The following is a 20674-nucleotide window of genomic DNA, read 5'->3' on the forward strand; positions in this document are numbered from 1 at the left end:
GACAGCGCCCAATGAATGAGCGGCTACTCTGACGATGCTGCCCGGTCGTCGCCGGTCGACACGCCCCCAGCATGGATACACCGAGCAGGAACAGGCGCTCAGGAGACACGCACTATGCTGGAGACTGTTTGAAGCCGCGATGGGAGTTAACGCATCCAAGTTTCTAGACTTCTTGTTCTTACCAGCGTCGTTGCGCTAAACAAAGACTTTGGGTTTCTGTTGTTTTCTCGCTCGCTCGCTCTCTCTAAAGGGAGGTTGTCTGCATTTCTGTCCTAGGCGTTTCTTGCACAGGATGTTGATGATATTGGAAAGCCGGGTAAGATCATAAAGTCAGTTCTCTCTGATGAGAACGACCTCCTCCTCTCCACCACCACCACCACCACCACTACACAAAGGGAACCACGGAACAAGTTCTTTTTCTTCCCCTCTCACGGGATCATTTTTATTTGATTTTTGTGAATGTCATTAAGAAGCAGAGGGGGCTCTTTCAAAGACAAAATGGATCACTTTGCAGCAGAGTGCCTTGTTTCAATGTCCAGTCGTGCAATTGTTCATGCTCCTAAAGGGAATAGGGAGATTAAACCAGAAATCCCATCCTCCTCCAAGAACGGGGAGGAAATTAAGGAACCTTTGGTGAAGGATAACTCCTCTCTTTTTGTGGTGGCGCGGATTCTGGCGGATTTTAACCAGCAGACTCCCAACAGTGTTGCCGAGCAGGCAAAAATAAAAGATGAGAGCATGCCGAACCTTAGAGATGATGGAAAATCTGCCACACCTTCCACCATCTCCGATCCTTCGCTCAAACAAAGAGGCAAAAAACCGCGGGGACGAACTGAGCAAGAGCCGCCTCAGAAAAAGCACAAATGCCACTATTCAGGTTGTGAAAAAGTTTATGGCAAATCATCCCACCTCAAAGCCCACCTAAGGACACACACAGGTCAGTTTCATTGGGTGCATTGGATGTTTGTTGCTGTGAATGTGGGTTTCCCTTATGTATCTGAGAACGGATGGGATGATTTAAAACACTGAGATACCAAAAGTGTGGATTCTCGTACATTCATAGCGCTATGTGTACAGAGGAGGTGATTGCTGTGTTTCGAGTCAGTGACTCATAAATATTCACCCACGGATCCACCCTGAATGGATACTATGAGCATATCACTTTAGCAGTGGCCTCTATAGTTTCATAATGCAGTTGTGCGAACTTTATGAAATGTCCTTTTAATTTCGGTTGCGGGGGTTAGAAAACAGTGCCACTCCCACTCATGTCTCAGAGCTTTGTGACGGCTTTCCTTTAACCCCCCCCCCCCCCCCCCCACCTTACTCACGCACACGCGCGTGCGCGTGCGCACACACGTACTCACAAACAAACCCCACCGCATGGAACACTGTGTTCAAACTGCAGCGCAAATGCAGAACAAAATTACACAGATCAGATTTCGGGCGTTCTTCTGTTCGCTTTAATTAAAATAAACTTTGGGTTGTACCACGGCAACACGAGAGTCGAAACCCTACAAAATACAGCCTAATGTCCCCATTAGAGAATAAGCCAAGTGTGCAATAAATAAATGTGGGCATGCTGAAAGTTTGCAGTCCAGCAAGTGCGCCGTCACACCGCTGAGACAAACCCTTGCAAATGCGCTCCGGATCGGCAGTTTGCTACCTGTGACCTTCCCAAAGGATACCTCCACATCTGCGCTTTGCATTCCGCAGAATATTCTACTGAGATAGTGAAGGATGTAGATCGACTCAAATTGGGGGGTTGATAAGAGCTGTGCAGTAGCCTGTCTGCCCAAAGCCCTTTGTTGTGATGTGCCACACCCCCGCTAGACAGACTGCCAGCTGATCTGGCCAGCAACAGACTCAGCTAGTTGAGCCTCGACTGAGGAGCCTTTGCTTTTCCCCTCCTGCTCTGTATACTGCAGTTCATCATCTTCTACACACATATCGAGCTGACGGACCAGAAACAAAACAAAACCTTTATCACAGGAATCGCATACAAATTTATTGTGTGAACTTGACTCATCTTAATAATTGTTATGAATAGAGAAAGAAATTAAACCAGAAAATTGAAACTATGTGGAATAGATTCCCCCCCATCACTAGATTTACAGGGTGTGGGAAGAACTGTCCATCTAAAAATCAGGCTAAAATTAGGCACAGGTTGTGAAGATTTATACAATCATTTGCTGTTGTCATGTTGCAATCAAGTTTTCTAAAATTGTTATTGAAAGTAATAGTTTTTATTTATCAGCTGCAGGTGGTGGCAACTGTTGTAGTAGCAGTATGCAATCAGTGTTTGTCAAGGGAAGTTAAGAGAGTGAAACACAGATTTGGTGCATGCATATGCATAAAAAAGGGCTCTAGCTTTTTCTTCAGTTGCATCCTAAAGGAAATGAAAGGTCTCTCTACTGATGCAGTTCTATTGCTGTCACTCAGCCCTGTCCTTGTCCTTTTGCCTATTAGCCATTTCCTTTCTTCTGGGATTCACTCCTCTATGGCTTTGTGATTGGTTTGCAGTCTATAATTTCTTATAATTGGGCTGGTTTCTGCTTATTTTACCGGATAGTTAGAGAGCGTGAGTCATCTCAGTTAAGCTGCCTTTTTTTCTCAGCCAAACTTCCAGCAGGACTCTCAAAGAGCCAGCCTTCAGCATTCAGCGGTGCTTCTCCTGAGCCCAAACCATGTGAGCTTAGTGCAGTTTCATTGCTCCGTATTAACCCTGCCCTTGTCTCTGTGCCTATTAAGCATTTCCTTTTTTCGCCTGCCTTTCTGTTTGGATACAATTTGGCGTCTGGCTTCACGATTGGTTTATGTCCCATAAATTGTGAAAATAATGACTGTTTCTGCCTGTCTGATTGGATAGGCCCAGAATGTGGGTCATTTGAGTTCAGCCGGGATGCCTCAGCCAATCTTGCAGTGCTTTCATAGAGCCAAAATCTGGCAGCGTGCTTCCCTTCAGCCCCTACTAGCAGAGTCAAGAGAGAATGGATCCCAGCCCAGTCAGTTCCTGCCAAACACCACTATCTAATTGTGGAGGAAAACACTGTAATAGACACCAAACAAAGAACCGGGGACAAGACGTCCTTACTTGACTCCTGTAACGCCCAAAGCCTCATCATCCCAGCTTTTGCATATCTTATGAGTCTTATTCGTTAGCATCTTAAGAGAAGATGAAACCTGTAGGTTGTTTTTGTAAAGCAGTGTCTTCAGCACAATTCCATAAATAGGTCAAAACAAATCTTCCCCTTGAGTCACCATCATTTTTTATCATATATTTACATGTTTTATGTGTTATTTTATGAATGTCATTTACATGTGCTTACTTATACAGTTTATAGTAAATTTAATTAGAGTTTAGTGTACTGTAAATGTAATGTGTTTTTGTGTCTTAAACAAGCTACATTAGCTATGGAGCCTGTTTTTCCTCCAACCTGTAAGTTTTTAGGACTCTTTAGACCAGCCTTTTGCGGCCACTCCAGTTACACTCATAAACAGTGTACTGAGCATCCCTGAAATAACTGTGATTGGTTTCATTAATGAAAACTGTCCACAACAAGGCCCGTGTCACTCAGTGTGATGTTTGGGCTTTCATTTACTGTCTTTGTGTAATTGTTTGTCAGTAGATTATGTGGTTACTGCTGGCAGTAGAAAAATTTACCACTCAGGGAGAGCAAAGATGTTCTTGATCCCCTCAACGGAGATTATGAAGGGTTCATTGTAGGTTTCTTTTGAGACTCACTGTCTAATGCAGCAGACATCGAGGTACACACTGAATTTAAATTGCTCATTATGCTGCATTGAGTTGTATGGTGAGGAATGCGCAGCAGTTTAAGGGTCAAAGGTGACCAGACAGCTTTTTATCTGATCTCCTGGTGCAGGAGGTGGGCCTTTTCTGTGAAACATGCATTAGCCCTGCAATATGGAAAATGAAGTCATGTAACACCGATGTACATATAAACTATTTACGGTGTAACATTTGAATTCATTCAAATTATTTCTTGCGTTCCTTTTCCTCTTATTTTCATGTTCTTTCTGGCTTTTTAGCACCTTTTTCACCTCTTTTTTAAGAGTGATGCTCCATTTTCTAAATAGTGTGTCTAATAGTGTGTCTTGCTTCCATAGAGAGTACATGATGTTCTTTCTGAAGCCTCATTACTCTGTTGTGGTCATCTCACCCAGACTACCATCAAAGGAGAGATGGGCCTTGACTATTCTTCGGCAATAACAGCTCAGACTTTCTGTGTCCTCCACAGCTGGGTCGTACAAAAGGCCATCTTGTCAGTGTAGAAGACCTATTCAGAATCTACTGGAATCACAGGGAGGAACAGCGTCAATATTCCTCAAAGACAAAGAGTCTAATGCCATATTTTACACTTGGGTTAATGTTTTGTCTGAACCTCTTTTGTGTTCTGCTGGAGTATCTCTAATACTGCGAGATAGCTGCAAAGCGTGCCCTAAAAATTAGTGGGAGCACCTGGTAGACCCAGTTATTCATGCATGCTGTCTATTTCCAGTCAAATAACTGTGGTTAATTACGCTTTTTAAATGTAAAATTATCCCAAGTTCCGCATGGAAAAAGCAACAGGACTCTCTGATTATATATACAACTTCACTGCCAGTGGTTTTATATTTGGCTGCACTTTTGCACAGAGTGCACAATGTTCCTGTGTGGCTGGTGGCATTGATGAGGTAGCAGGGTGGAGATGGGGTTTTCCTGCTCTTGCTTGGGCCTTAACCTTGGCACAGAAATCGGTAAAAGCTCTACTGGGGCAGGTCTGTCTGTCTACCTGCCACACGGCAGGATTTCCACCATTGCTCCCATTTGAGCTCTAATTCTGACATGTAATAAGAAGCTCGTGCTTCAGTCTTGAGACAAGTTTCCATTTGTCTCCATCCAAATGTTGTATGAGGGATGTGGTGTAACAAGCTACTTCAGGTTCAAATTGAAGCTATGGGATGGATTGCCTTGATGTTATGATTCCCTCATGGTAAAACCTAAAAAACCTGTGGCTTTTCCTGTTGTGTTAGCAGCAGGTTTAAATCTTTGTTTTTGAATTTACTGTCGCAACTTAACTGTTTGCTATTAGATTCGATTTGGGAGATTTGTACATGTTAGCTACTCTTTGTTTCAAGGGTCCTCTTTTCATTTAGCACCATAAACCTGTTGAAAGTATTGTTTCTCCAGCCTTTGGTCAGCTTTACTGCTTTATTTTTCATAGTAAGTAGCAAATGTTCAATGCCAATATTCGAAACCATGACAATATAGTACTGCTGTAATAGTGTACACCTTGTTCTCTAGTGATTAGCATGTTAGCAATGTCAATTTGACAGGAATTTACAGATGCAAACATTCAAGTGTTTGTTTTTTCTGTCGTAAGAGTTCAGAATGGCATCTCTCCTGCGCAACATGTTGTTGCCTTATAAAGGTCACATGTAGGACGGTATGTGTCGAGTAGAAATAAGGAATCCTTTCTACTAGGGTGTAAATAAAACCAAAGTGGAGCCACCATTTTCTCTGTTATTCTGCTGGTGCAGTGTTTCTGCTCCATGGAAGACATTTCCAAGGCATGCGCTGGTGCACGTGCTGTCCATATGCTATCCTGTATATGCACATGTAAAGCTGATAGTAGGATATTTCCTTGGTGTTGACATATAAACCTGATTTCACTGTGATTAAGCACCCAGGCATGCATAGAGGACAATCATAATACTGAAAGGTCGCTGTCAGGCAGTACCCTGAGCTGTGCTGCTTTCAGTGGCCCACAGGGCTTGTGTATTCTTTAGTTAGCTCTGGAGTAGCTCTATAAAAGCTGCTCTGTCTGTTTCCCCCAGCAGCCCCTCCCGCCCTTTTCCAGCCTGAAAAGCAAAATAGGTGCTGAAGCCTGCTGTGTTGCGAGGCCGAGCCCAGCCACGTTTTGTGGTGTGGTGTTGATTACCAGCGGCAGGAAGAGAGGGATACAGACCTGTGGAACACTGTGCATTCTTCATTTTTTTCCCACCTCCACCGCATCTCGCACGTGAGGGAGGGATCTGTAGTGCAAAGACAGAATATACAGTGCGGCGTGGTGGGGGTGGGGTCAGTTACCAGGATATTCACTGTCAATGCCCTCCATTGATGTAGGTCATTTATTCAGCTGCATCTGCATCTAATCTGATTAACGTCTGAAGGGCTGCGACCTCAGCGGCAGAACCTGCTCCTGTCAGCCTGGCACTTGCAGTGTTCTGTATGAGAGTTAGACTCTGACTGCGTCTGCTGCGTTATATTAATCGCAGCTTGAATAAGAGAGGAATGGCTGTGAGCTAATGTCAGAGCAAGTGTTTTGTTTCTGGCTGTGCTTCTCGCTACAGTACATAAGGTGTGTCCCCTTTCTCTGCATGATAAATCAGACTTGTGGCAGACCATATCATCATGGGGTGTGGTCCCTGGGTGCAAAATGAGGAGTATTTCATGGAGTCTTTTGAGAAGGATGGCCTCATCAGTCACTGTAAGACATGAAAATATTTCTGTCCCGCTCACCATAAGAGCATCAGGCATTATACTGGGACAGTTGGTATTATCTGTCTGTCCTCTTATTTCAGTGTGGTGGGGCCTCTCAGGATCTAGCAGGGTTGTAGCCCTTTGTTTGATGGTGGTTAAGGATGTCTGTCTCAAATGAGCTATAGTGTGAGACTCTATCAGCAGAATAAGCTGGCACTGTACCGCGTCTATGCTCCCACCTGCTTCTGTGGACCAACTATAAACACCCTTTAATGGCAGCAGCTGTTTGCATGTCGTCAGTTTAACCGTTGTTGTTGTTTTTTTCTTTCTTTAAAGATAAGTAGGTTGCCTGCAACATATCAAGGCGACAGGTTGTTTTAGCATGCACTCAAGGCTGAAAGAGAGTGCCCATTCCAGCTAATTGAGGCAAATCTGTTGAGCTGCTGAATGCAGGCAACCCCTCCCTGCTTTTCTCTTAAACAGTTAAGAGGATGAAGTAATGTATAGCAAAGTGTGTGCAGGAATCAGATGCTTGCACTCGACCCCTGCTACATGTCTCCGTGTGAACGTCGGTAGCCCGGCGCGGTGTGGACCGAGTGGAGTGAGTTACGGTTAGTACTTGCAGCCTGTCTGATTGAAATGCATTACAGGAGTGCTTCTCCTGCTGGAAGAGAGTCTGCTGCTATTGTTCACAGCCTGACAGCTATAGGCCCCACAAGGATAGGCACGCTATTCAACCGCGAGCAAGGTTCCTCTCAATGACGACAAAAGATGATAATACGTTAAATACTCTTGTTTTTGAGCTTCTCCTGAAAAGCTTAAGCTGATTCTCGTCACAAGCACCTGACACACCCAGAGGTCCTTTGTTGCTCCTGGTGACTTATTCTCGTCTGCTGCAAACTCTGAATGGAGTCGTCTGAGAAAACATGTTTTGATTTTCTGGTAATTTGTCTGTTCTCTCACTCGGGTACGGCTGTAATTTTTCATAGACTAACATTCACAGAAACAGTTGGTTTGATCTCAAGTGTGCAGACCACAGAAAATTGTAAGCCTTTGTTGTTATTTTTGCTAAAGCGTTGCCTGCATATACCGCTTCGCGAACAAAAGAAAGGAGGAGCTGCAGAAGCCTTAATGTATATTTATTGTTCTGTGCACACATGTTAGTGTTTATATCACCTTGGCACATGATGGTGTGTGGAGGGAGAGGCTGGGCACACTTGGGTTAACCCTGTCTGCTCCAGTGGTTTATGTTGATGAGGGCCCCAGCAGTCATTTTAGTACTACCCAGAATCCCCATCAATGGCTGTCTGCTGGCAGCAAAGATGGCTTCTGGTTGTTTTCAGGTCATAGTCTGTTGTAAACATGGATCCAAATTATAGGATTGTGCTGAGCCCTACCATTGGAGTTAGTGGTGTCCCATTTCATGTTGCCAAGCTGGCTGTGCCACCAAAACCAGCCTTGAAGTGAGGTGGCTCCAAATGTAATGAGCTGTGATCTACAGCAAGGCTCCATACTTTCTCTTTGTGAATTGTTTGCCTCTGTGTAGGTGTAAGGTGCACCTTGTTTTTCTTGTAAGCTCCCTGAGAAAGATATTTCCTGCTCTGGTTCTCGCTGTGCAGGCACAGTTAACTTCAAGGTGATCTCTGATGTATTTGCCCCCCTCCTCTCATTCTGCACAGGTATTTAATCTAGTTCTCTTATAGCAAGTTCAAATGAAGTTTGCACATGAATGCCGTGTGAGTTTGGACCATGCCTGAGGACACACCAGGAATGTTATCTGCTCTCGGTCGGCGACTGAGCTCAGTTTCTCCACTGCAGTGCGCGTCAAGAAGAGATTTGATCTTTTCTTTTGCAGGCAGCATCCCTGGAAGTCAGATTCCATTTCTCTTAAAGATTTCTCTTGAAACCAAGGAGCCCAACTCAGATATGAATGAGAGGAAGATGGAGGGAGAGGAGCAGAGATGAGCTGTTTATTCACTGACCCAGTGGACTCGCAGAGAACAGTTATACAACAAGAGTACCTGTGACGTAATCTCATTGGCTTGGAGGGGGGACACTTGTGCTTAGTAGAGGTACAGTTGTGCGTGCATGATGTATGATGTAACTCATTTTATGGGTAACTGGGTCACTGTGTTCGTTAGGGAAAAGCTTCCCTCATTACCCACCCACCCCCCGCTCTGCTCGCCCTCTACACATTCGGAGAAAGACAAACCACACCCTTGGCATGGCATGATGCCAGAGATGGGATAACCAATGGGTGGGTCCTGGCGTCACAGTCACTATGGTGCTGTGCTGTGACAACACTAGAAGTAGATAGGAAGAAAAGCTGGGTAAGCGGAGTAGCTTACCGCATTCTCCTTTCTACAGAAATGCTGAGTAATAGCTGCAGTCTATTGAAAAATTCTGAAAAGTGACACCCTCATACCACACAGGCTGATAGGCTCTATCATTATTTCCACTCATTATGAAAGCGTTTTGTTCCCTAAACCATCTCAATGTTAGCAGAATATGTTTACCAGCTTCATGGAAATCCCAATCCCGGTGTTACGAAACGACACTTGATTGGGAAGTTGCATGCTTTTCCTTTATGGGAGTTGATATTTCAAGGCTGGCAGGTTTTTTCTTTTATATTAATATTCATATTGTTGGCTTTAAAACTCAAAGCTGCTCAGCGAGAGGTGAAAATGGGCACCACGTCTTTCTTTCTGCCCTTTCCAAGAAGTGACGGAGCTGCAAATAATTTGACCCATCTCAGAGAGTTGCTGCTGGATACCTGATGCTTCCACTACGCATTACTGTATCAGGGCAGATAGACTGGATATCTCAGTCTGGCTCTCTTGTGTCTGGTTAAATATTAATGTTGCCAGATCCGTTACACTGCTTATTTAGCCTTAAGCAGCCTGCAAAACTTAGCTGTGCTTTTAGGCCAATAACAAATTTTTGCAGTGCCAGGTGGCAGCACTGGTCTCTTCTTTTAGTAATAAAGCAGTGAATGAAATCACTCCATTATGAGCCATGTCAGCCAGATGAGCGCCTCACTGCTTACTTTTTCTCCAGGAGCTCAAACAAACACAGTCACGTCGTTCTTTATACATTGTAACGCTGCATCACGCATGAAAGGATGTGTGTCCTTGTTAGCTTTGCTAAAAACTATAAATAGTTGCTATGAAAAGGGGACAGGGCTGTGTTTTGGTGTGCGTATGCAAATGTATGCATGTCAGTTACAGTGTTTAAATATACTGAGCCTTGTGTGAGCCTGCAGGAACTATAGTGGGCAGGGCTGACTGAGTTTGTCTGGAGCTGAGGTGAGGCGTCAGAGGCAGGAACACAGACCGGACTGTCTAGACTTGCACTGTCTGTTGGCGTGTTTTGTAACCATGCAGTGTATGGGGAGGTGGGGAGGTGGGGGGAAGGGACTGAGACTTGTGCACCGAGTTCTTGTTGTTGAGACTCTCTGGCATCAGGTAGCATTTGAGTGTTTGATGCTTAACAGCACTCTTTCCATTGTGGCCCAGAGGGAAACCACAGAACAAAGAAATCATTTGGCAGCCGTGTTCTGATGTGCCACCTATAAACATCCACGCATCTCCTTCCATCTTTTCCCTTTCATACTTCAAATCCCTGCCATGGGCGTGCACATTATGATTGATTATTCTTATTCACTAGAAAGAGCCTAACCATTAGAAGAACACATCCTGCGGTTTCCTTTCGCTCTGTGAAGCCAAGCTGGTAAAATTAGACTGCTGGATTTCACTATTGTTGGGCAGGAGCTCAGTAAAATGGGGCTAAATGGAATATAGTATTGACCAGTAGATGCAGGATGCTGCATTTAGGTTCACTGCATACTGTTTCCATATTAGTATGGTAGGAAAATGCAGGATATATTGCAGTATACTGTACCATATGGCCTTGAGTATATTTCTGTCAGAGCCCACTTTTATTGGCTGTTGGAGGAGGGGGAAGGTTGTAATTTCCCATGTGCCGAGTCACAGATAGTTGCATGCTAGAAAATGGGCTGGGTAACCATTGTGAGCGTGATTAGCATCTGGAGCTTAGATAATTAAACTGTGGCTGCTCCTCCAGTACTCTGCCAATTTGTAGGTGATTTACATCCAGGTCTTATCGCTCAAACCTCTTTTTTTTGTTTGTTGCATGTTTCTTAACAGTTTGAAGTTATCTCTGTGGCTTTTAATATATTATGGAATAACCTTGTGACTGTTGTTCCAGGATGAGTCAGTACTAGCACTGTGGTGAGCTGTTTATTATGTGGCGAGCACCATTTGTGTTACCAGAGTGCCGAAATATGCACACTTCATCATCAGTTAGTTTCATTTGATTTGAGTGAGACTCACCAAAGCCTCTGATACATGTGAAAAGCCCCGATGCATTAACATTAAACTGTATTTAAAAGGCTAACAACGTAAGCACTGGAGCAGCTTTGGCATGTTTCGGCTCAATTACCACAAATCACATATCCTGTAAAATCCCGACCCACTGTTCGCCCATTAGTTTTTAAAAGTATTTTCATTTCAATTCTTTTGTGTCGACCTTTACAGCGACCGCTGGCTCCCGTTTATTTCACTACAGTGGTAAAATCAGAATGCGGAGACTTGAAATGTGCTCGAAATAGCAACTCCATCATAACGCAGTGATCCCATCAAGTTATGCTTTGGCCCGAGTTACAAAGTTTGTGTTGAATTTTAAAGACGCTGGAAACCACAAATGGGTTTGAAAACATGCAATCATGTAAAACAGCAACTAGGCTGCTGGCAGGGTGACGTGTATGGGCATAAAACCATGGACTCGTTCTAAAGGATGAATACAACCACCTTGAAGTCACTCACTGGTTTCTGGTTTCTTGATTTATGGCCAAAACACTAGGTTTATGACCATCGCCATCTTGATTTTCCTGGAGCCATAATTTCTTAGCAAGCTTGATCAGCATACTGCATATATAGACTATATAAATGCAGCACGTAAAAAAATCCTGTCATTTCACTCACCTAAAATTCTTAGAAAAGCAAGCCATATTATATGTCAGCTTATTCCTGCAAAAGGCACCAAAACTGCAATCAAGGTCAGCCGGTGTTCTGGGAATCCATCCTACCTGCCAAACCATGCTACCTTTGTGAATGTTACCTACAAGCATACTTTAACAGGTAAAATGAAGTGGCAAACCGTCCTGGCTTTATGAATATGAGCTACAAGCATACTCTGATGGGCAAAGTTAAGTGGCAAACCGTCATACCTACTTAACTTTGTGCTGGAATTACTATGTGACAGCAGAAATGTGCATAAACTACTTACGGTAGGACGTTTTGCCAAAGTAGGATGGTTTGTCAGAACACCGGTCCAGTTCATGTCTGAAATTAGCATAGATGAGACCTAGCAGGCTGCTGTGTGCTACTCCTGCCGGTATCAACACTACTGTCAAAGCAGCTACAGATCTAGCTTTAAGCCTTAATAAAATCCAAAAAGGTGCATTAAAAATGATCATTTCATCTCTGAGGTTGGGTATTTTTGCCATGAAAGTCTATGAGCATCTTGTGATTATTTGGTGGTTTTTAAAAGTGTCATTGGTTTCATTTTCTAAGCCCTAGTGCTGGTGCTTGCATGAAAACTGGGGAAATGATCAACTGAAATTGTCTTTAAAAAAAGCACGAATGTGGATATGGTTCGTCTGACGCTCTGCCTCTGTTTTTGCAGGAGAACGGCCTTTCCCATGCACCTGGCCCGACTGCATTAAGAAGTTCGCCCGCTCTGATGAGCTGGCCCGCCACTACCGCACCCACACGGGGGAGAAGAAGTTCGGTTGCCCCCTTTGCGAAAAGCGCTTCATGCGCAGCGACCACCTGATGAAGCACGCCCGGCGACACTCAGATTTCCAGCCAGGAATGCTGAAAAGACCCCACGGCGGCAGCGCCACACGTCCCAGCTCCCTCAGCGACTACAGCCGCTCAGATGCCTCCAGCCCCACCCTCAGCCCAGCCAACTCGCCTTAAACTGAAACCCGGTCGCACTTTTCTGCCTCGAGACTGTGAGGCCCGTGTTTTCATCATAACACTTTTGTTGCACAGTTGTCAGCTACCCCCCTTCCCCACCCTCCCCTTTGCTATTTCTGCGCTTGCTGTGGTGTACCATAATGTACATAACTGCTTATTGTAGTGCAATTAGTTGCGTGATCCTAAAAGAAGATAATGCCTTTCCCAGATGGCAATATCTGCATTCAGTCTGTGTGTTTTTTTGGCTTCTGATCACGGCTACTTGTTAAATGTACGGTCGCAGTCAGCTAAACAAGGTCTAGACGAAGAAAAAAAAACAGACACCCTGACAGATCTTCGAAACATTTTTGTTTGTTTGTTTATTTTTGCTTTGATTTTATTCAATTTATTTTTGATTTTTTGAAAGGGTTAGGAGAAGGGGTACACACACACACACACACCTCAGGATTGAAGACAGTTGTGATTTCTGTAAGACCACAGTACTTAACAGTACTCACATTGACTGCACAATATATTCATCACTTTATTCTGAAATTCAACAGGGGTTGAATTTTACGCCCTGCTCAGGGATGGCCTTGTTAGCTTGAAAGAATGAACACGGTGAAGAGAAACATACAGTTCATATATAGCAGCCTTACACTCAACACAATTTGCACTCTTTGTTTTCTTTTTTTCTTCTTTTTTCGGCTCTCATATTTGAAAAAACTAGCCCCGCTGTCATGTGTAACGCATACACAAACATTTGTTTTCTCCCTCGTGTTTGGGGAGGGGTTTCATATTTAATGTGATTGCTGTGTAATAATGGAACAATCAGAAAGGCCCCGCCACAGAAAACAAAACCCAAATCTGTTTCTTTTTTGCAATGTTAATATCTATTGACATTACACTGGGTTAAATGTGTACTGCATGAAATGGTTGTGTGCAGTGTAAACTGTGTGAATCTGCACTGTAGAAGGATTGGGTTAAGAGTTTTCTTTGTATTTATGAAGTTAGAGAAACGTTCCAACCACAGAGACAGTCAAGTTTCAAAGCAGCTGTTCATGCTTGAAAAGGAAGAGAGAGAGAAAGAAAAAAGAAAAAGCCGCCTCATCAGCCTACATTTCACTCAAAACGGACACAAAGGGACTTAAGTTGAAACAAGGTTTAGCCATCTCTCAAGCACATCGGAAAAAGTACCAAAGACAAGAATGAATGAAAGCTTTTTATTCAGTCCTGTAAGCCACCTTTCACTGAGGCCTCGAGCTGCTGGTTGGCAGTATTGCAGGTAGAGCCAGATGCCGGCTCACTTCCCTCCTCCTGGCTCTGCCTTTTGTGGCTTCCCTGGAGGAAACAGCTGCACCCAAAAGAAGCAATTCACAGCCTGCAGGAGGGGTGCTCGCATGCCATTCCCCAGGGAATCCTTACTCATCTGGCTCTACCTGTCCTGTCAAAAACCGGTAAAGCTCCGAGCCTGCTAAATTGCGTAAGGTTGCCCGACTTGTGGGTCAAATGTAGGCCACCGTGTTAGGCAGGCCTGAGCTGGGCTCTGCTGTGACACTGCAACATTGAGTACAGAAGGAAGAAAGCAGCTATCTGCTGTAAACAGGCAAGAGAGGGCAGGCCCTGATAAAATAAAATAAAAAAAAGAGGAGAGGTTTATCATGAGCTGAACAGCACAAAAGAGGAGACACCCAGTCGCAGACAACCCCCATTTCCTTCTCCTTCCCCAACTCCCCTCCTCCCACCAACTGTAGAAACAGCCAGCAGAAAAATGGCTGTAATTAGTGGGCTGATCCAAACTATAGGATAAGACTAAAAAGTCTATGAACAACAGTTCAAGCAGTGTGGGTGGGATGTATCCAGCTCCATCCCGAGCACAGACAGAAACCCCTGCTGCTGAGGAGTCAGATTTCACAATTCCAAGGAGGACGTAACAGCTCCAAAATTCATAAATCGGAGGTCTCAAACAGCTGCTTTCAAACTTCTTTCTCACAACGAGGGGGGCTTTTTAAAAACTTGTTGTCAAAACATCTGAACCAAAACGAACATATCAGCAAAAGTCCAGTGCTCACCAGCCTCACGTCGTCCTGCCTGTGAAGCTCAGATGTCCCGTGAGAAAGCTGACTTGTGTTTCTAGACAGACATGCCTCAATAGGTCAGGCGAAAGGCACAGTAAACCTTCCACGGAAACAGGCACGGCTATCAAAACTGCTGCTGCTGCGCCGCCAGTCTGTGTTATGCCTACATTTTCCTTTAATGCTTCAGCACTACAGTTGGAAATATGGTCAGCCTTTTAGCTCTGTCCCGTCAGACCCTTCCAGGCCGCTGTCATCACGAATCGCATGCGCTAGCTTCATCGTCTTGCCCCGCAGTCTCGTGCTTGACACTATATGCATGTTAACTTTGCCTTGAAAGCGTGGATCTTTCTTTCTTTTTTTTTTTCCTTTGAGGCAGTCTGGCAGGTGGAAGTCCATGAATGGCAGACCTTGTCCCCCTCGTTCCTCACAGCAGCCATCGCTCTTTAAAGTTGTGATGAATCAGCTCTGTCACATTCTCGAGAAAGAAAACAGCCATTATTTCGATCGAATGCAGTAGTTTTCTCTCGCGACGCCACGTGCAGCATAATTTCTCTGCCAGATGTTTCAATGGGTTTCCAGACTGCAAGATGACACTTTGAATGCCACTGATCAGCAGCTCTGAGTGACAGAAGAAGCGAGAGGATTTCACACAGAAAAGAAGAAAAAAAAAATGCTGATTTTCACAAACTAATTCTCGAAATTGCTGTTGAACGGCTTTTTTGTGTCCATTTTCTTTTAAGTTTTAGGTTTGACCTGGTTTGCAGAGTAAATTTCTCTTGCAAAAAGCAAATATTTTCTCAGTTGCTCACCCTCAAGTAGGTTTCAGTAATCAGCTCTTAATCCATAATCTGCACATTTTCCTCAGGGTTGACATCTGCCAAGCAGATATGACACAGTTTGTGGATTTTGTTGTTAAATCAGTTACTGCACAGATAAAGTCTGCCAGCCTCCTCTGGTGGTCCTGGGTGCTTAGTGTTCACTGCTGGTCAGTGTCCGACCACACTGGAAACACAGGAATGCCTCGGCACAGGCTCGGCTCCTGCCTATTATGTCGTCATAAACCTACAGTCCCGCTATCGAGCACTCTGGAGTGAAATGTCCCTTTAAACACCTTTGACCCCTTAGTGTCAGTGGACTGTGTAAGGCAAACAGAGCTCCTACCATCTGAATTAAAGCGACTGTGACAGTCTAATCATCCCAGTATATCAATCCATCCAGACAGCACCGGTGACATAAAGGCGTCCACAGGCAGTTTCTCAAAACTTTTTCTCCTCACTGTACCAAATGTACTTGAATAATTCAAAAGAAAAGGCCATTGAACACAGTTTTGTACATGTCCATTTTTTACTGTACTTGTGTTTGTTGTCAAATAATTATTAACCTCTCTGTAGAAAGATGTATAGTCCGTGCTTTTCGTTTTTTTCCTTTTCGTTTTCCGAGATTTTGCATCGTCTTCAGGTCATTTCAGCTTTTGAATTTGGCGGTTTTCGCAGAGCAGTTCAAAGCACCGTTGATGCGGAAATCTCAATTTTAGCTCCATTCATGGGGTTCATCCCTTTAATCAGGAACAACTAATACTTTGTTGATGTCAGGATGCAGGTTATTGCAGTTAGCCTGTCGTCCAAAAAAAAAGAAGAAGGAAGAAAGAAAGAAAATGAAAGTTTTAGGTTTGTTTGGGGTGATTATAAGTAAAGAAACTTAGTGACCTCTGTGTAAGTTGGTTTCAGATTTCGAGTGGCTATTTTTCTTTATTATTTTCAGAGCTTTCCATAAGAATAGAGACCACCGCATTGTGAGTTAGCAATGTAGTCTTACTTTTGTTTTGCTTTTTTTTTTGTCTCATGAAATATTTAAGGCTGTATATTTATCAAAACTCATACCTCTTGAAATACTTTTGTTGTACTTTAATATCTTTTCAAAACATCCATCATGTAGCTTGCATTTTCTTGACGAGTAGCACAAATATTTGTTGGTTTCATTTGTTCCTACTTGAATGAAAAAGTAAAGACGGAGAGACTTTTTTTGTAAAAAAAAAAAAAAAGAAAGAAAGAAAGAAACAAAAAAATAAATAACCAAAACACTGGGCTACATTTTATATAATCCTTCGATAATGCCAAGTCCTGCACATACATCCTTGTGGATGCAAAAAAAGGTAATATTTCAAGGAATTTAAAAGCTGATTTTTCTGTTACAAAAATCTTAAAACATCCCTTCTCAATCTCATTTTCAGCTTTTGCTCATGTAATGGGGGTGATGTCATCTGTAAATTACTAGGAAACCTTATTTCAGCATTTCTTAATCCAACTTTATGATTGTTATCCCAGTAAGAATGGAGACTTCAACACCCGTGAGAGCAGAAGGACTTGCAGCCGCAACAAGATACTAACTGTTTACCAGTTAACATTTTCCTCTTGATTGTAACATATATAAAAAAAGTTAATTAAGTGTTGCCTAGTGTGTGAACAACTAACAATTTTATTTAAGGAGTTCATGTTAAAGACATCAGTATATCTCACAGAACTCTTCGTCACTGATCTCGAGCATGACGCGATGCAATTGTGTGCCAAAACTATAACGATAACTTCATAAAGAGGATACAAATGTTAAGGGTAAAAAAGAAAAACAAACAAAAAAAATAAAATAGCTACTATCAGACATTAAACAAACATGTACAGTTTTATAAAGTGTGACACGTCGTTATGTAATGTACAGGATTTAATAAAGCAACGCTGCGTATTTGATATGTAGGTGTTCTAAGTTAAATATTTCTTTTCCGCTTTATGTAAACATTTTGAGTGTTTAGCTTTGTTTTTGTTTGGTTCTTATTTACATTTTTTTCCCCTTTTCTTGCTGTTCAGTACTCAAGCAGTGTATAATGGCTTAATGCAGGTATTTTCTTTGACAAAATCAGTCTTAATGAAGACAGACACCCAACCATTCCAAAGGATTGACGCATTGCATTTACTATAAATGCGCTGCTTGCATCAACCCAATGCATTTTTTTTCTTCGGTTATGACTAGAAGTCTGTCTCGACTGTGAGGTTTTACACATTGTGAGTTGTGCACAAGGTACGTTTCCTGTTGTCCCAAATCTAACCCCTTCTTTCTTCTTTTTGGGCTCTTTGTGCTCGGAAATGTTTAAAAGTTAAGGATGAATAAAGTCTGTCTTAGGCTTTTTTTTCTTTTCTTTTCAAGAAGCAGCCATAAAAGTATAAAGTGGTTCTTGATTGTTGTTACCAAAGGCTTTGAAGGAAAAGATGAATGTTGCAGTAATTGTGAATCCAACACCATTTGTACTTCTGGGTTCAGTTTTACGTGCTGTAATTGTCGATCAGTGGATGTTGTGCTCGATATGGACCTCCTTTCGCTCAAGTAAGCGACTTTATTTTGTTTTTGTGTTTTTTTTACAGCGTAAAAATAACTTGATGAATCAAATCCAATTTATTCATAAAAGTAAAAGATAATTCAGAATTTGTGAGTGACAAAAAAAGAGTGGTATGTTATGAAAAATTGCAGGCCATATTTGTTGGTGGTCTAAGCTAAGCTGATATTTCTGCCCTTAAAAGATTAATCTGTTCTAGGTTATACAGCTCACAGTGCTGTCAGTGACCTCACCTTGAATACAAAGAGGGAGCCTCTCACCAGCCTTTTGGTTCTGTTTCCTGTACCTGTTTGTCCTCAGTGTACCTCCTCAGTGTAACATTGCTCTCTTGATACCTCTGTGTGTCCCTCTCTGCCCCTCACCATCAGTTGCCTGTTGTAGTGACTCCATGGTGCTGCTTCCCCTCTAAGCACCAGTATAATCTATACTGTAAATAACTCTCGACTCAGCTATGGCCAGTACATTCTTCAATGACCTCATTCTAACCTTCAGGTGTCACTTGTTTTTTCTCTCACAGCAAACCAAAATCACTACATTCGAGTATTACAGTTGTACATTTACTGGGATTCTACACACATCTAATGTGCTGGTCTTAGCTGCTCTGCTGTACCTTTTTATGGCATTATTTTTTACATGTTAGACAATATATTGTGACCATGTCCTATGCAAATATGAAAATTAACAGATTGTTGAATAATGTATGTTGTCATAACTTGTATGCATGAAATAGTGAAGTTTACATTTGGAAATAAATTCATAAAATAAGCAGCCATAATTTGTTTCGGCATACTTTCACTGTGTGACTTTTTATTGAACTGCATGGTGACCATAATAGTAGGATATTAAAACAAGCGATTGTGTAACATTTTTACTAGTAGAGATATTAATTAAAGGAATCCGGTTGTTCAGTGATGACACGACGAATCCTACTTCCGGGCCTAAAGTAGTCTGCGTTTAATATGTCTTTTGTGTTGTTAACATGTTTAATGTTATGTATTTTCTTCTATTTGATCTCAAAAAGCTCCTAACACAGTCAGTGATCACTGTTGACCTCCCTCGGCTTTTATTACCGCTAATCATTTATTTAAGCTCAGTTTTTAAAACCTTAGGATGTAACTACAGCCCAGCCCATGCAGCAGTATATGAATGACTAACCTCGTATTGTGGCTGCATTATCTCAGTTGTTCTCCTGGCTGAAGTTTGGTCCTTTTACAGCATCCTGCCATGCGATTACATTTGTTCCTGACCACCGAGAACACTCACGTTAACTTTTATCGAGTGGAAAAAAAGTTAGCTTGTTTATATTATGCTAACATAGCTGTGTCGCTAGCGGTCACGTAGCACATCATTATATACCAGCTAGCCCAACTTCAGTAACCCTACAAACGTCACTGCTTTTTAGTTTTCTGTCTTCATTTATGCTGGAAGTGATAACAGAGCTGTACGTTTTAATTTGTTTCTAAAACCCCGCAGTCAGGACATGCTATATTATATTTAGATAGAAGCTAGCGAGCTAATTCCCTGCTAACTCCGTTAAATGTCATAAATTCCGTTTTCGTGGATGCCTGGGTGTTAAACTCAGTTGTTACACCTGGTAGAGCAGAACGCTGATCATTTTTATTAAAGATGAAAGACTTTAGACAGTTTTTCAACTCTCAGTAATGCCATAGTGATCGTTTGATATATGGACCTGCAGCTAGGGTTGCCAACCGTCCCTTAAAATACGGAATTGTCCCGTATTTAGAAACAAAAGTACACGTCCCGTATTGAGCTAATAAGGGACGCACTTTGTCCCGTAATACAGTGAGAATCAAAAGTAGTCTATAAATGTTAATGGAATTAACGCTTTGTTTGAAAACATAATTCCCAGCCCCTCTCCTGCTTTGTGACCAATGAGCTGACAGCACACTTATGACAATTCGAGTATGACAATTCAGATTACCGCTCATCTCATTGGTCGAGGAAAGGTCGCTTACGGAGAAAATACCGGAAGACAACAGATGACCACAACAACAAGCATGGCCAACAGGGAAACAAACGCCGACTCTGCGGTGCAAGTCTCGGACGACAGTACGCCTAAAGCTGGGCAGACACTGTGCGATTTTTTCAGTCGCGTTATTCAGCTCCTGCTCAAACTGCACGATTGACTCGCAGGGGTTAGAAGTTGGTAGGTCACGATGCAGGTCTCACACTATACCGCCCGATGCTCTGATGCGACCTGAGTGCTCACACTGTGCGTCCATAAAATTAAGGTTATAACAGAAAATCTGTCGCTCGCTCTCTGTCTCTCACTCACACAGACACACCACCACCATCAACTTTGCTAAATTGCTAATGAAAAACATGATCAGGCAGCTGTGATTTAGCAGCGATGTAGATCCAACTATTTTCACGGTTGTTGTGGTCGTGATAATTTTGTGAGGCCACATCGAAAAGGCTCGGATGAGTTTTTCAAAGTTCTACAAGTTGTGCCTCCATCGCTTGTGTCCAGATCACACGCTGCACAGCCGTGCTGCTCCATCTTTTTCACGGCGTTTACGTGTTTGCGCGCGAGCAGTGTGAGCGGCTCACGAGCGATTGATGATCGGGAGCTGGTCGTGAGGTGTTAATCACTTCTCGTTACCCCACGTATACTACACGACGCACGATGAAGGCCAAAATCGGTCCGATCACTCAAAAATCGGCTCAAAATGGGCCTAAAACCGCACAGTGTGAGCCCAGCGTTAGAGCAGCAATGTTTGTTCCCCCTCAG

The 20674-nt window shown here is 42.9% G+C and overlaps 1 protein-coding gene across 1 annotated transcript; it reads left to right on the forward strand.

Annotated features, from left to right (window-relative positions):
- The first annotated feature begins 459 nt into the window (after positions 1–459).
- klf13 (Kruppel like factor 13) lies at positions 460–18697 on the forward strand. The gene is made up of 2 exons (XM_026175894.2): positions 460–937; positions 12188–18697. Exons 1-2 carry the CDS (start codon positions 460–462, stop codon positions 12481–12483), a joined length of 774 nt encoding a protein of 257 aa, XP_026031679.1. The 3' UTR covers positions 12484–18697.
- The last annotated feature ends 1977 nt before the right edge of the window (positions 18698–20674 follow it).

This window comes from Astatotilapia calliptera, chromosome 7 (assembly GCF_964374335.1).
Source record: "Astatotilapia calliptera chromosome 7, fAstCal68.1, whole genome shotgun sequence".
Taxonomy (NCBI): Eukaryota; Metazoa; Chordata; class Actinopteri; order Cichliformes; family Cichlidae; genus Astatotilapia; species Astatotilapia calliptera.

What these genes read in the sequence shown, in the direction of transcription:
- klf13 (XM_026175894.2), top strand. Translation starts at nt 460, where the DNA reads ATGTCATTAAGAAGCAGAGGGGGCTCTTTCAAAGACAAAATGGATCAC. An exon ending in CCACCTAAGGACACACACAG is followed by an intron (nt 938 to 12,187) that starts GTCAGTTTCATT and finishes CTGTTTTTGCAG; the next exon opens with GAGAACGGCCTTTCCCATGC.